Source organism: Dromiciops gliroides, chromosome 4, assembly GCF_019393635.1.
Source record: "Dromiciops gliroides isolate mDroGli1 chromosome 4, mDroGli1.pri, whole genome shotgun sequence".
Taxonomy (NCBI): Eukaryota; Metazoa; Chordata; class Mammalia; order Microbiotheria; family Microbiotheriidae; genus Dromiciops; species Dromiciops gliroides.
In genome coordinates this window covers 455,429,771-455,445,465 of record NC_057864.1, presented here as the reverse complement: position 1 = coordinate 455,445,465, position 15,695 = coordinate 455,429,771, and the positions used below count along the sequence as shown (strand labels likewise).

At 39.5% G+C, this 15,695-nt stretch overlaps 1 protein-coding gene across 4 annotated transcripts in view; it reads left to right on the top strand.

Moving 5' to 3' along the window:
* AP2B1 (adaptor related protein complex 2 subunit beta 1) overlaps window positions 1–15,695 on the top strand; it is a 128,981-nt gene that overhangs the window by 11,545 nt on the left and 101,741 nt on the right. For all 4 annotated transcript variants that reach the window (XM_043964235.1, XM_043964237.1, XM_043964234.1 and 1 more), the window contains exons 2-5: window positions 617–677; window positions 8,192–8,297; window positions 11,884–12,019; window positions 12,997–13,242. In XM_043964235.1, the coding sequence (XP_043820170.1) occupies window positions 641–677; window positions 8,192–8,297; window positions 11,884–12,019; window positions 12,997–13,242 (525 nt within the window). In that variant the 5' untranslated portion in view covers window positions 617–640. The remainder of the gene's footprint in view (window positions 1–616; window positions 678–8,191; window positions 8,298–11,883; window positions 12,020–12,996; window positions 13,243–15,695) is intronic.

The window sequence follows — 15,695 nt, the reverse complement described above, 5'->3', positions numbered from 1 at the left end:
GACACATCAGCACCCACCTCTCCTCTCTGCCTTTGCACTAGTTATCCCTGGTACCTGGAATGGACTCCTTGCTTACCGCCATCTCATGGAAGTCCTTTTTCCCTTCAAGGCTTACCCCCAAGCACCACCTTCTCTGTGAATCATTTCCTGATGTATGACTTCTTGTGTCTTCCTTTCCAACTAATTTGTGTTTAACCACTTTGTATATTCCATTTGTTTTATTTAAACCCACTTGTGCCTTTTGCCTCTGCCACTAGAGTGTAAGCCCCTTGTAAGTAGGGAGTTGGGTTTCTGCATCCCATTGCCTAGTGCATGGTGGGTGCTGCCTGAATGCTTGTTGATTGATCCTCTTAAAGCTTGGAGGGAAAACAGATTTTCCTAGAAAGAAGATAATAGGAAGAGAGAGTTTTTCCAAATGAAGTCCCCATTTTCCCAAAAAGGTCTAGCTTTTTGGCTTTCAAAGCATTCTTGGATGATGTCATAAAGTTAAGGCAGGCTCAGTAGCTTATCTTCCACTGTCTGGCTTTAGGACAGAAGTGTTATTTTCCACTTGCAGTGCTGGGTGTTCTGGCCGGAGCAGCTGTTTGTTGGTTAAAAGAATCTTCTCTCATTGCAGGTATTACCTTAAGAAGCTGGAAAAATGACTGACTCCAAGTATTTCACGACCAATAAAAAAGGTAAGGCCAGGTAAATGTATGAGCGTCTCGAGAAATAATAAAGTGCCATTCCTTCCAAGCAAGGATAGACAGAGACGTGGCTCAGCTAGACCCACCAGTGGATAAGGTGAGGCTTTTCTTTTGTATTTTTGACTACGGGCTGTTCTTCTGAAGTCTCTTGGTGTTCCAGTGTGACAGTGAGCCTGCAGAAGGCAACCCCAGTGTCGCAGGTTGGTAAAAAAAGGGAGAATCCTCTTTCAAGCCACGCCTAAGAACCTGACTCCTCTTGGCTTGAAGAAGGGGGGCAATTGGCTACCACAACTGAAGGAATGGTTAGATTGTATGTTGGAGGTGATTCTTACTTTGCAATAACAGTAGGAAACAAAAAAGAGCATTTTAGGTTCGGGTTGGATGAGAGAAGGCCTGTGTGGTACCTTCCCAGTCAGAGATTCTTTGATCCCAAAGATGGCCTGGCATAATAGGCTCTAGTTCTCAGGTCTTGCACCGAAGATTAAGTCAGGTGTCCCACTCTGGCCAGGGGATACCACCATGAACTTTGATACTGGCTTTTTCCATCTGAGTATAGGACCAGGAGCATTGGTTGAGAGCTCTCCTTCAAAAACCCTCATTCCCTCATTCTTCTAAAAATACTACTTTGAACCACCCACTTAGAGAGCTGTGGATAGCTTTCCTTTTCTGAGCTCACTTGGGTTAGACAGCTTCTTTTTAGTCATTGGTTTTACCATCACACATTCACTTCTGAGATAGGAATCTGCATTCGGAGTCGGAGGACCTCATTTTGAATACTGGTTCTGCTAGTACTTCTGTGACTTTGGGCAAGTCATTTAACCTCCATGAGCCTTAGTTTCTTCATCTATAAAATAAGAGTTGGACCAGATGATCTCTCTGGTTTCTCCCAGCTCTAAATCTATGGCCTTATGATCTTAGTAGGAATCCACAACATGATTAAAACTTGGCTGATTCTGTCCCTTCAGTGCTGTGTATATAGAGCTTTACCTGCACTTTAGGGATAAATTCTCTTGTGATGGACATGGGGGATTATTCTGAATGAGTTCTTTTTCCTGTCTTGGGTGTAATCAGTAGAGCCCAAAGACATCTGGGCATGCTTGGATGACCCAAATACAGTTTAGTGCTGTTCTCATGGTTCCACCATTATTTTAAGATTCTGTTATTATCATGAAATAGCTTTTAAGTCTCAAAAGCATTTTTAGCCATCTTGTTTGAGGTTAAACTTTTCATGTTACTGTATACTAGGCACCTCAGTTGTCTCCCTTTCACCTTTTTTGTTGAAGTGTTAGAAAATTATCTTTTCTTTTTTTAATGTTGTAATGTGAATTCTCCTTTTTTTAAAAAAAATAATAAACACTTTTATTTATAGTTTTGGGTTCCAATTTTTATCCCTCTTTCCCGTCCTCCCTTCCTCCCTTCCACCCTCCCTGAGGCAGCAAACAATCAGATAGGGGTTATACATGTATGATTATTTAAAACATTACAGTATTGGTCATGTAATGTGAATTCTTGATCTGTAACGGTCCATATAGAGCTGGAGCTTACATTTCCTTATGGAGAACTTCAGATTAATCCTAATTGCCTTTCCATCAGAGAGAGCACATACTGAATCACTTTTTCATATTGCCTTGTCCCATCTCTTGGCTTCCTTTATTTCCCTTGGTCAGGCTTTTCTGACTGAGTCTCCATTAATTGAGCACAGATGTGTTTTAGTGGCAGCAAAAGGAAAGGAGGGGAATAGAAGTCTTTCCCTTGTTAATTTCTTAAAATCCTTTTCTAATCTACCTTTTTTTTTTTCATTTCTTGTGTGTGCCTGCTCCCAGAGACCCATGGGACTTGGCTTCCTCCTTTACAAATATCGTGACTATCTTATACTCCTCTAGCTTTTTTGATTTTCTTAATGTTGTTGACTCCCCTGAATTCCAGTGATCAGCCTGTTTCTCCCTTCCTTTCCATAGCATTTTATGTACATTGATGATTGAGCTACCTTTTGTTCTATCTTGGGATATAATTAAAGCTCTTTCAAGGAACTTCATTATCCAATGCCTATCCTTCAAGGAGCTCTATGACTTTCTTTATTCAGGCGTTTATAACATCAGCCTAGCAGTTAGGCCTTTATTAGGGCCAGTGCTATCATAAATGTTGAGTTGAAAAATTTTAAAATAAAGGAAAGAGCACAAGATTTGAGTTACCCCTCTCTCAAATTATATTTTGGACAGTTTCAGTAGCTTCTGATCCATCCTGCTTTGATTTTGCTAGTCCTGCTGCTCATGATGCAGTGTTTCTGGAATCCTGCTGTTCCCTCGTTTGTCACACTCATGAAGTAAATGATGGGAAAAGAGAAAGCTGGATTTTGGCAGCTTTGGATTTTGAGGGAACCCAACTTAACTGACTGCTTTTGGCTCTGCCGTTTTGTTTTGCTGACCAAAAATAAGTAATGTTTCATCTGGAATGTTCTTGCCTTCTTTGTTTAAGTGGATGTTGGTGGAATAGACTCCACTAGAGGTGCTTGATTCCTATGAAAATGATAATGTGCTGGTACCCCCTTTTTCCCAATTGTGATCCCACTGGATAATATTTGAATGCATTTATATGCATGAGTTTATATATACATTTATATCAAGGATGCAAAGATGATTTAACAAATAGGAGAAGAATGATTATAATTATGTTAAAAACAAAAAGCTCCAAACCATATAATTTAATTAATAAAGTATTTTAATTTTTTCCCGTTACATGTAAAGATAGTTCTCAACTTTTGTTTATACAAGCTTTCCAATTTCAGATTTTTCTCCCTCCCCCCTCCCCTAGACAGCAGGTAATCTGATATAGGTTATATATATATATATATATATATATATATATATATATATATATATATATATATATATATATACACATAATAACATTAAACATATTTCTGCATTAGTCATGTTATAAGAGAAAAATCAGAGCAATGACGAAAAACCTCAAAATAGAAAAACATCAGCACCAAAAACAAAAGAAATAGTATGGTTCATTCAGCATCTATACTCCACAGTTCTTTTTTTTCCCCTGGATTTGGAGATCCTCTTCTTCCCTGGAACTCTTCTGTACCATTGTATTGGTGAGAAGAATATAGTCCATCACAATAGATCAACACTCAATGTTGATGATACTGTGTACAATGTTCTTTTGGTTCTGCTCATCTCACTCATCATCAGCCCATGCAAGACCCTCCAGGTTTCTCTGAACTCCTCCTGCTCATCATTTCTTACAGCACAATAGTATTCCATTGTATTCATATACCACAACTTATCCAGCCATTCCCCAATTGATGGGCATCCCCTCAACTTCCAATTCCTTGCCACCACATAAAGAGCAGCTATAAATATTTTTGTACATGTGGTTCCCTTTCCCCTTTCCATGATTTCTTTGGGAAAAAGACCCAAAAGTGCAAACCATATAATTATTAATAATGTATCAACAGATTAAAACACATTAGTCATGTAGAAAAAGCCTTTGACAAGGTACAATACCAATTTATGCTGAAAACACAACACGATATAGGTATAGAGGGATCTGTTTCTTTTAATATGAAGAAGGTATTTAAAACAAAGAGCAAATATTTTATATAAATATAATGGGAAACAATAGAAACTTTCCCAATAAGTATAAGAATAAAACACTCCCTTTCCCTCCTGTTATATGATAGTTTTAGAAAGGCTAGTAATCAGCAACAAGACAAGAGAAGGACATTGGAGACATAAGGATAAGCAAAGAGCAGACAAAACTATGTAGTTGCTGATGACACTGAGAGTTACTTAGCAAAGAAACTAATAATCATAATTTCAGTAAACTTGCAGGTTACAAAATAAATCAACAAAATCTAACAGTATTTCTATGAAATAATCCAGGAAAAACATTAAAAATGAGAAATTCCATTCAAAATAACTACAAAATATTTGGGAGTCAGTTTATTAAAGACTCGGTCTCAAAATATTCCTTTTCTTTTGTTTTAATATTCCTTAAAGAAATAAAGATCTTAATAGCTAAGAGTGCTGTTTTGAGTTCAGAGTTTGAGCCATGCCAGTATAATAAAAATAATACTACCAGAGTTAATTTATAGATTCGGTGCTGCGCTATTCACACTACCATAGAGGGCTACTTTATAGAGCTAGATAATAGATTAAGAATTATCTGAAGGAACAAAATAATAGACTATCAAGGGAAATAATAAAAACAGTAGTGAATGTGGAATGGTATAACCAGGCCTTAAACTGTTTTATAAAGTAGCAGTTATCAACACCATGTGATACTGGTTAAAAAATAGAAAAGTAAATTAGTGGAACATATTAAGTGAAGAACAATCAGAAACCATCGAATTTAATAGATCAGTGTTTGATAAACCTCAGAAAACAATGAAAAAAACCCTTATTTGATGAGAATTCCTGAGAATATTAGAAAGCAGACTGGCAGAAATTGGCCTTAGACAGAATTTTGCCGCATATTCCACAATAAGTTCAGAACAGATACATGATTTCTTTCTTTCTCAGTGAGAGGAGGAGGGAGAATATGGAACTGAAAATAAAATAAAAAATAAATTTTAAAAAATGGTTACATGAACTGAATATTACATATTAAAAATTAATTAAAATTAGGGTTAGAAGAGAAACAGATCATAAATTTCACAACTGTGTACAAAGGATTGATGCCTTAATGTAATAAGGGATAGAGACAATTGTAAAACATAAAACATAAAAAAGATAATTTTGATTAAATGAAGTTGAAAAGCATACAAACAATTTTAAAATGCATTTAGGATGAGAAGAGAAATGAATCACTTGGGAAGATTTTTTCCTATCAAATACCTATGATAAAAGATTTTATTTAAGACATATAGACTACCAAGAGAAATATTTAAAGACAAAAGCTATTCCCCAATAGATGAGTAGTCAAAGGATATAAATAGTTTCCAAAAGAAGAGTTGCAAACAATTAACCATTTGAAAGAATTCTCCAAATTGCTAATGATAAGAGAAATGCCCATCAAAACAAGCATGAGGCTTCATACTCAGTAATTTGGTAAAAAAGTCAAAAAATGGGAATTGTGCATCTTGTAGAGATTGTGAAAAGACAAGCATCCTAATGTATTGTTGGTGGAGCTTTGGACTGGCACCTCCATTTTGGAAAGCAATTTGAATTTATGCAAATGAGATGAGTAATGTATGCATATTATTTGGCCTGTAGAGGCCACTACTAAGCATATACCCCAGGGATTTAATTAACCAGGGCTTCATATATACGAAAATATTTTTAGCAGCGTGTGTGTGTGTGTGTGTGTGTGTGTGTGTGTGTGTGTGTGTGTGTGTGTGTGTGTGTAAGTAACAGAACTGGAAACAGTCTAGATGTTAAGTGACTGGAAATGCTTAAACAAAATGTATTGGATACATGCAATGGAATAATGTTGTGTTGTAAGAAATTAATATAATGAATACAAAAGGACTTATATGAATTTCTGTAAAGTGAAGTAAGCAGTGCTAAGAGAACAACATATACAGTGATTATAACAATGTAATTGGAAAAAACAACAAAACAAGAACTTACAGTTGCAAAATTTTGATGATCAGACTTGTTCCCCCCAAAAAAGACAAGTGATACTTTTGTTCCTTCACTCCATACGTTAATTGTTTTTGCTGAATTTTTCTTTATGTTTCTTTTTGGTTTTTTTTTTTGGGTGAGGCTGTTGGGGTTAAGTGACTTGCCCAGGGTCACACAGCTAGTAAGTGTCAAGTGTCTGAGGTCACATTTGAACTCAGGTCCTCCTGAATCCAGGGCTGGTGCTTTATCCACTGTGCCACCTAGTGGCCCCTCTGTTTCTTTTTGAAACTTTTTTAAAAAATTGTAAGGGAGTTCTTTTGCAGAATAAAGAAAAGATAAAGGGAAAATTGTTGGTGAGTCTGCCTTCTAGGAGACACACAGGAACTATTTGAATACAACTGCAAAAATAAATAATAAATATAAAAAATAAAGCCAGACCTAAGTAATTGGAGAGCTCTTAATTGCTCATGGTTGGGCAGAATCAACATGAAAATTATAATTCTGCTTAAATTTGCTTATTCAGTGCCACATCAATCAAACTACCAAAGAATTTCTTTTTAGAGCTAGAAAAAATAATTAAATTCATCTGGAAGAACAAAAAGTCAGTAGTCTCAAGGGAAATAATTTTAAATAGTGAGAAGAAAGGTGGTCTATGAAGGAGGACCAGATCTTAAACTATACTACAAAGCAGCAGCCACCAAAAGTAGTTGATACTGACTAAAAAATAAAAAAGTTGATCAGTAGAACAAATTAGGAACATGACATCCCAAACTAATTGAACATAGTAGAATAGTGTTTCATAAACCCAGGATCCAGACTGTTTGGGTAAGTACTCAATATATGACAAAAAACTGCTGGGAAAACTGGAAAACCATTTGGTAGAAATTATATTTAGACTGACATCTCATACCACATTCAGCTCCAAATGAATAAAAGACCTCATGAAAGCAAATTAGAGCAGCATATACCTTCCAAAGAGATCAAAAGCAGAGGAAAAGGACCTATACGTACAAGAATATTTATAGCAGCACTTTTGTTTTCAAAGGACTGGACGCCATGAGAGTGTCCATCAGTTGGGGAACAAATATTGGTATGCAAATAGTATTGTAACCTAAGAAGTGATGAAAAGGATGGATTGAAAGAATTTTGGCAGGATTTGTAAGAACTGATACAGAACAAAGTGAGCAGAATACTGAGTGATTCATACAATGATAACAACATTGTAAAAGATAATAACTTTGAAAGACTTCAGTGATCAGCCATGACTCCAGAGGATGTCCAGGTTAAGTGACTTGCCCAGGGTCACACAGCTAGTCTGATTTGAACTCAGGGCCTCCTGAATCTAGGGCCAGTGCTTTATCCACTGTGCCACCTATCTGCCCCCTAAACTTACTTTACTTTTGAAAGAGATACCCAGAGTAACTTGTTTGCCTATGTTCAGTTAATTCCAGATCTTTCCAAGCTACTTCCTTAAAGAGGTTTTGCTTTTTATCTTAAAAATATTTCAAACACATTGAAACCAAATAATTTTAAGTATGTGTTGTTATCTGTTTGGTATATAAAATATATCATTTCCTTGTTCTATTGTTAGAGACATGGTAGTCTGTCACATGTTAATACTAAGAAGATCATGAAGTATCTAATACTTTGATGTCAATTGAATTACTACTGAGGTTCTGCAAGTCAAGTTCATCTTCACCCATATACTAACAGGATTCGTGTCAGTCCTAGTTTGGTTATACATGGCTCAGCAGAATTTCTGGGACTTGGGATTTATCCCCTGCCCTTCCATATGCTGAGTTTCTTACCCTGACCCCACTGGATGTCTTTCCTGGTTTGGTTTATTTGTGAAGTGCAGCATCGGTCTTGGTTCCTTGGCTCTGGAGCTCTCTCCTGACTCCCTTGTCTCATACTCTCTCTTTTTAGGAGAGATCTTCGAACTGAAGGCAGAGCTCAACAATGAAAAGAAGGAGAAGAGAAAAGAAGCTGTCAAGAAAGTGATTGCAGCCATGACAGTGGGGAAGGATGTCAGGTAAGGGATCATTCACTCTCTTGCCTCCCCACTTCTTCCTTCTTTCTCGTTTGCTATTCCAGCCAGCCCTTTGATTGCACTTTCTTTGGTGAGGAAAAAAGGGGTCCTTCCTCAACTCCATCAAGACAGAATCCTTTGTTATCTCTACCTTGAGCTTTAGATAATGCCCTAGGAGAAGATGATGAGTTTGATCTTGTCATTTACTGATCTAGCTAGTACCATACTGCCGGGCCGGGCTGGGGTGGGGGGCATCCTTGTGAATCTGGGATAAGGTCGTGTTCGTGCAATGTTAAAACCGCCTTGGGAGGCAGAAGCTCCTGTGATTCCTACTGAATTCAAGTCAGCATTGTTGGTTCCTTAGGAGCCCAGAATCATGTGGTACGTTAAAGAAACCAGCCTATTTTAAGGTCTATTTGGTTTGAATACATGATGATGTTTCTGTGATTTAGCATAATTATTTTGGACTTGGAAATTCCTTCACCAGATGCATGAGACCCCGACATATGAGGCAGGTCTTCATGGAGGATATTCCACAGCAGTTCTTATCTTTTGATCACACATTTGACTAAAAGATGTAGAGAATATAAGAGTGACCGAGCTTGTTTTTGGTTGATAAAAGTCTTTTATTTTGTAGAACAAAATGCAGCCTTTGAAAGTTTTTCTCCAACCAGGTTCTTACTATGCATATGCTAGAGTCATACAAGACTCCTTGCAATATGTAATGACAGAGATAACATTATTCAGGCCTCTGATAAGTAATTTTTTAAAAGGCCTTAAAATAGAGAGACTTGGTGCTCACCAAAGGTGTTTGCCACTGTCATGGAGGACGTCTGTAACAATGTCGAACAGAAAGAGGAAATCCCTTACAGTTGGTGAGATAATCGAGATATTCCCTGGAAGTTGCAGAGCCTCCTGAATGAGATCTTTCATCCCTCAGGGGAATCTGTTCTGTTCCCTCAGGAAAAGTCAGATAGAAAAATGCTTGTTGTATAGACTGAGATGCAGTTTAATGTGCAGTGTATAGAGTTGTCCCTTGGATGCTTAGGTCTTGGACAGACATTGTAACTGGACAGTGAACTGGGCCCAGAACTGACTATGAGGAAGACCGTGGGCCAGAATGGCTTCAGGAAATTGCCAGTGTTGATAATGACTCTAGCCTTCTGTGAGACCAAATTTTAAAACAATTTTTTAAACAGTATTCTTTGGAATGTTACAGCCTCCAAAGGACTGAAATTCTTGGTCTTCAGTTGGGGAGCAGAGTTTAGTGGTGAATGTGTGTGTAGATGAAGGACCATTATTGGAGTTTTATGAGTGGATGAAAAGATGGGCCAGTTCTGGAGATGGTGGAATAACTGATAATAATCCCCTGGTGCTCCTTGGACATCTACATGATGTCAGGAGGTATAGAAGAAGATCCCTGGCCCCTTGGGGGGGGACCCTCTTTGCTAAACTTGTAGGGAATGGAGGAGTCATTCAGGAAGGGCAGGCATGGATCCAATGTGGTCTGCAGCATCACAGGGAGTGTCCGTGTCGGGGAGACCTGACCACAATTGATCTCAAAGTACTGAGATGATCAAAATGGGAGGTCAGGGTGGGGGGTGAAGAAGCAGCAGTGAAAGCTCTGATGTCACTGGGTTTTATGAGGAATTTTTTTTTTTTAGCACTAGTACATTAAAATTTCAGTTGCCCATTGGTTGTCATCCAGTTATGGATTGTTTATGCCAAGGAGAAAATCTCTTGCCTTTTCAACTCAAACTCAGCTTCTACTTGAGGATGTTTTCCTTTTGTTCTGTAGTGTGGTGTTTTTTAAAAAATTCTTTTCAAGTAACAAGCCTTTTAAAAATTAATCTGTTCGGGGCAGTTAGGTGGTACAGTGGATAAAGCACCGGCCCTGGATTCAGGAGGACCTGAGTTTAAATTCAGTCTCAGACACTTGACACTTACTAGCTGTGTGACCCTGGGCAAGTCACTTAACCCTCCTTGGCCCCCCCCCCCCCCAAATTAATCTGTTCCTCCCACTTTCTCCCTTTCTCCATTAAGCAAATAAAAAACAAAAAACCCAAACAAACCCCTTGTGGTATCACTCCATGGTTCAGCAGAATATGTTCCCCCATTAGCCATGATCAGAGGCTTCCTTTTCCCCTATGGGTGACTGATAATCTTTTCTCCTGTTTCTGGCTCACAGCTTGTTTGGTTCACTCTGGTGCCTTTTGGTTAACCTTTGTGTAACCCTGCCAAGGTGACCTGCACATAGCACTGAACTTCCATAAGTGAGTAGGGTTTGGAGGACACCTTGAATAGATATTGGTGACTTGCAGATGGTCCCATGCCCTGGAGTTCCTGGTAGTGGGAGTCAGTCTTTCCACAAGCATTTCAGTATGAGATTTTAAGCATGTTTTGTAATCTTCAGATTGATTTGATGTTGCTAAAATCTTGATTTTGTAAATTAGACCAGATGATATCAGATTTTCTGTGTATTCCGTCATCTCGTGACAAATAATAGGAAGTTGTTTTTACAGGATGGTGGTAGACTTTGTCACTGTCAGAGACTTTTCTTTTCTTTTTTTTTTTTTTTAAGTGAGGCAATTGGGGTTAAGTGACTTGCCCAGGGTCACACAGCTAGTAAGTGTTAAGTGTCTGAGGCCGGATTTGAACTTAGGTACTTCTGACTCCAGGGCTGGTGCTCTACCCACTGCGCCACCTAGCTGCCCCAGAGACTTTTCATTGACACCAGTTTGTGTATGAAATTTGTGCTGGGCCCTGTAGAGAGCAAGTCAAAGGAGACTTAGTCTTTGCTGTCTAGGAGCATAGGATGTAGTAATATGTGGCTTATGGTGTAGTAAGTTTGATAAATGAGAATAATATAAGATCATATTATTTATAGAATTATAATTATATATTATAATACTGGTATGATATGAAAAGATGATATGATATGATATAATGTTAAAAGTTCTCTTTAAAAAAGTGTTTCAGGGCAGCTAGGTGGCGCTGTGGATAAAGCACTGGCCCTGGATTCAGGAGGACCTGGGTTCAAATTTGGGTCTCAGACACTTGACACTTACTAGCTGTGTGACCCTGAGCAAGTCACTTAACCCCAATTACCTCACCCAAAAAAAAATGTGTTTCCTCGGGGGCTCATGTTAGTGCCTGGTACCGCCTTCGGCGTCACTCTTCAGTCATCTGTAATTTTGTGTGGGTGGATACTCCTTACATAGTGCAGATTGCCGTCCCTCTTTGACTTCATAGCTGGTCTTTGAGCATTGCCATGGCTACAAAACAAATCTCTTTGTGTTGCAAGGATGGTTCTAGGATAACTGTACAAGGTAGTTTGTTTTGAGATCCAAACTTATTTGGCCTTGCCGGTACCTGAGCTAGCTCGAGAGGATCCACAGTCATCTGCACATGGTGACAAAAATTGGGGTGAGAGATTATTGGCAGTTAATAGCTGTAACTTTCACAAAAGTCTTCCTTGCATTGTATAGTGTGTGTGATTTCAAGACTTATTGAACAGGTATTGATGTTGGCGTCTCTCCTAACCTCTGTGCCTCTCCTCTTCCCTCTTCTTTCCCTCTCCTGCCCCCAGCTCTCTCTTTCCAGATGTGGTGAATTGCATGCAGACGGATAACCTGGAGCTAAAGAAGCTCGTCTATCTGTATCTGATGAACTACGCCAAGAGTCAGCCAGATATGGCCATCATGGCTGTCAACAGCTTTGTGAAGGTAGCTTTCCTAGCAGTCTGCTTGCCACGTGTCTTCTGGTTTGGTCGGTGTCTGTACTGAGGACACGTAAGTGCCCTGTGTTCTGAAGGATCATGCAAAACTCCAAACCTCCCAGAGTAGTACCAGGAATGGTTGTCCTGGGATTATCCCAGGAATTCTAGACATTCTTTAGAAGCCCTGATTTAAGGGCACCTCAAGCCACAGGCCTGCCTCCTGCCAGGTGAGTCCAGTAGAGTCTCCACTTGCCAGGTGAAAGGAGCTTGTGAACTGAGTCATGTCCTCACATTCAGCTGCAGGCCAGGCCCGCTGCTGAACCGTCTCTGTGGTGGATGCCAGAGAACTCATGAATAAGGCAAATGCAGATAGCCTACATTTTGGAGAAGTAGGTAACATGTCCCCCCCCCTCCCCCCCAAAGGAATTGATATAATTCCACCAACCTTTTGTTCCACCTTGTCTGGAAGGTGAAAATCAGGACACAGAATTTCTTCCCCTCTTCTCTTCATCTGCTTTCCCATGTGGAAGCACTAGGTGTCAGGGGTCCAGACTGTCATTATTTAAAAGAGCTTCTCTCGGGGCAGCTAGGTGGCTCAGTGGATAGAGCACTGGCCCTGGAGTCAGGAGTACCTGAGTTCAAATCTGGCCTCAGACACTTAATACTTACTAGCTGTGTGACCCTGGGCAAGTCACTTAACCCCAATTGCCTCACTAAAAAAAAAAAAGAGCTTCTCTTGGTAGTGGAGAGGGGAGGTTAGTATTTCTAAGCCATTGTTTTTGCCACTTTGGCAACACGATTAATGGATCAGCTCCTAAACAGTTAAACAGGCAGTGAGAACCTACTGTTTGGATTCTAACTGTGAGCGTGCTCCTCAGAGGAGGCCCTCAGGGGCCTCTAAACCAGGGAGACTGGTCTTCTTGTGTGCCGTATGGAAGCCATTACAATGTGGTCATAATATGTACACTTATGGTTTTCTCATAGGATTGTGAAGACCCTAACCCATTAATCCGGGCCCTGGCAGTCAGGACCATGGGGTGTATTCGGGTGGACAAGATCACCGAGTATCTGTGTGAGCCGCTCCGAAAGTGTCTGAAGGATGAAGATCCTTATGTCCGAAAGACTGCGGCAGTCTGCGTGGCCAAGCTGCATGACATCAACGCCCAGATGGTGGAGGATCAAGGCTTCTTGGATTCTCTTCGGGATCTCATTGCAGACTCAAACCCCATGGTAATGTGCTCCTGCTGTCAGAGAGGGGACATTATTGAAAAGAGATTTCTTTTCAAGCCACATTGTGTTCAGTTAGCCCTAAATGAAAGCAGCTAGCTTTTCTTTAGAGTATTATACAGGACTTAATTTTTAAAAAAATTATGATCTCTGAATACTTGGATTACTGCTGAGAGGTGGGAGTGGAATTCAACCCTGCAGTCAAATGAGACTTATGGCAAATAGGCTTAGGATAGACCTTTGTTTCTGGACCTGTCCTCTGTATTTGCTCAGAAGGAAGGTGAAAATTTTCATAACTCTCTTCAAAAGATTGTAACTTAACCATTTGTCAAATTGTCTTTCAAAAATTAACCAAGTAAATGACACTAATAAGGTTTTAGCTGATGGAAATAATTGGATCAGAGCAATCCTCCTTTTCTAATTATTGCCTTAGATTTGTCCTGGGGCCCTCTGGGGGCTGCTTCCTTTTAGTGGCTGAGGTTAAGATTAAGAGGTGTTAAGCAGATTAAATGAGCTCCCGAGCTATTTTACTTAACCCTTTGGGTCTTTTATTTCTATTGCTGTGACTCTAATCCCCTCCACCTTTGCCTGTATTAGGAGAAGGGGAAAAATCCCTTGACCATTCCACTACCTTTGAAGGTCATTTCAGTTGGGTGATTTGAATTGAAAGAACATGGCAGCTTTCTTTGGATCAGGCCTTTGCTGCATTCTTTTTTTTTTTTTTTTTTGCGGGTGTCAATGGGGGTTAAGTGACTTGCCCAGGGTCATACAGCTAGTAAGTGTCAAGTGTCTGAGGCTGGATTTGAACTCAGATACTCCTGAATCCAGGGCCGGTGCTTTATCTACCGCGCCACCTAGCCGCCCCTTAGGTATAGTTTTAATTGTGATGTTAAAGTTTCGTTCTATAATGAAGTTTAGGAAGCACAGTCTATTGTAGAGAGCACTGAGATGGGGCCAGGTTCCATTTCTGGGACTGTCATTACTTTCCTGTGTGACTATGGGCACATTTGTTTACCAGTATCTAGACATTTTTTGAAATACAGAGGATAATTCTTTGTCTCCCTCAGGTTATTTTCTTTTTATTTTCTCTATTTTTAACATTAATTTTAAAAAATAGAGTTCTATATTCTTTCCCTCTCTCCTGCCCCTCCCATATCCATGGAGAAGGCAAGCAACATGGGAGAGGCCATGCAGAATATATTTCTATATTAGCTATGTTGCCCCCCAATAAAGGAAACATAAAGTGAAAAAAGTCTGCTTCAATCTGCACTCAGTTCATTAGATCTCTCTCAGGAAGTACGTAGAATTTTTCATCATGGGTCTTTTGGAATTGTCTTGGATCGTTGTGTTGATCAGAGTAACCAAGTCTTTAACTCGGGATATTTACAACGAAAAAATTAAGACTAGTTGCTGCATCCTCCCTCTTCTCCTCACCCCCAACAGCTCTCCCCATTCTTGTCCTTTGAACCAGTTCCTGGAGAAATGTACCTTTGCACATGGCTTCCTTTCTTCTCCAACCTGTCATCCCCACTATTCGTCCCTCTTCTCTCTTCCATCTTCAATTTCCCTAACAACTGTTTCTTTCCCCTACTACCCAGAAACCTGTCTAAGCCTCCCTCATTCTTTTTTTTTTTTAATTTCTTTTTGGTGAGGCAGTTGGGGTTAAGTGACTTGCCCAAGGTCACACAGCTAGTAAGTGTTAAGTGTCTGAGGCCGGATTTGAACTCAGGTCCTCCTGATTCCAGGGCCAGTGCTCTATCCACTGCACCACCTAGCTGCCCTGCCTCCCTCATTCTTAACCCACACTTGATTTTACCATCTCACCTACCTTTTGTCCTATAGCTATTGTCCTCAATCTCTGCTTCTCCTTCTCAGTTAAACTACCTGGAAAGCTATCCACATTCAGTGCTTCCACGTATGCCCTCACTCTCTTCTAACCCTTTTGCAGCCTGCTTTCTAACCTCATCCTTCATCTGAAACTGCCATTTCCAAAGTTACCAATGATCTCTTGCTTGACAAATTAATGTCCTTTATTTCTCAAACCTATCATCCTACCTTCTTTATTTTAGACTTGTTTTCCTTTACTTTAAAACCATTATATTTTTCCTTTATTTTTTGTTAGTTTCCAAGAAAAGAGTGAAGTTGAACAGTTATGTTCTTGGAATATGCTGTAAGGTAACAGGGATAGAAAATAAAATTTAATTTCCCTAGAGAAATGTTACTTAGTGGACATAAGATCTGTGGTTGTGAAATTTTTTTTTTTTTACTAGAACTTATGACAGATAAATTTAACCAACCATAACCAATATATCTCCAGGATGTAAAACTTTCCAAAGTTTCCTCAGATCTCTTCCCCTTGGTGTGGGTGCAGATCACTATCCATCCGCCTCTTCCCAACATGTGGTACTCTGGTCTGTGTTCTTGCCTAATTTGCCCCAAGGGAGTGCATTCATATA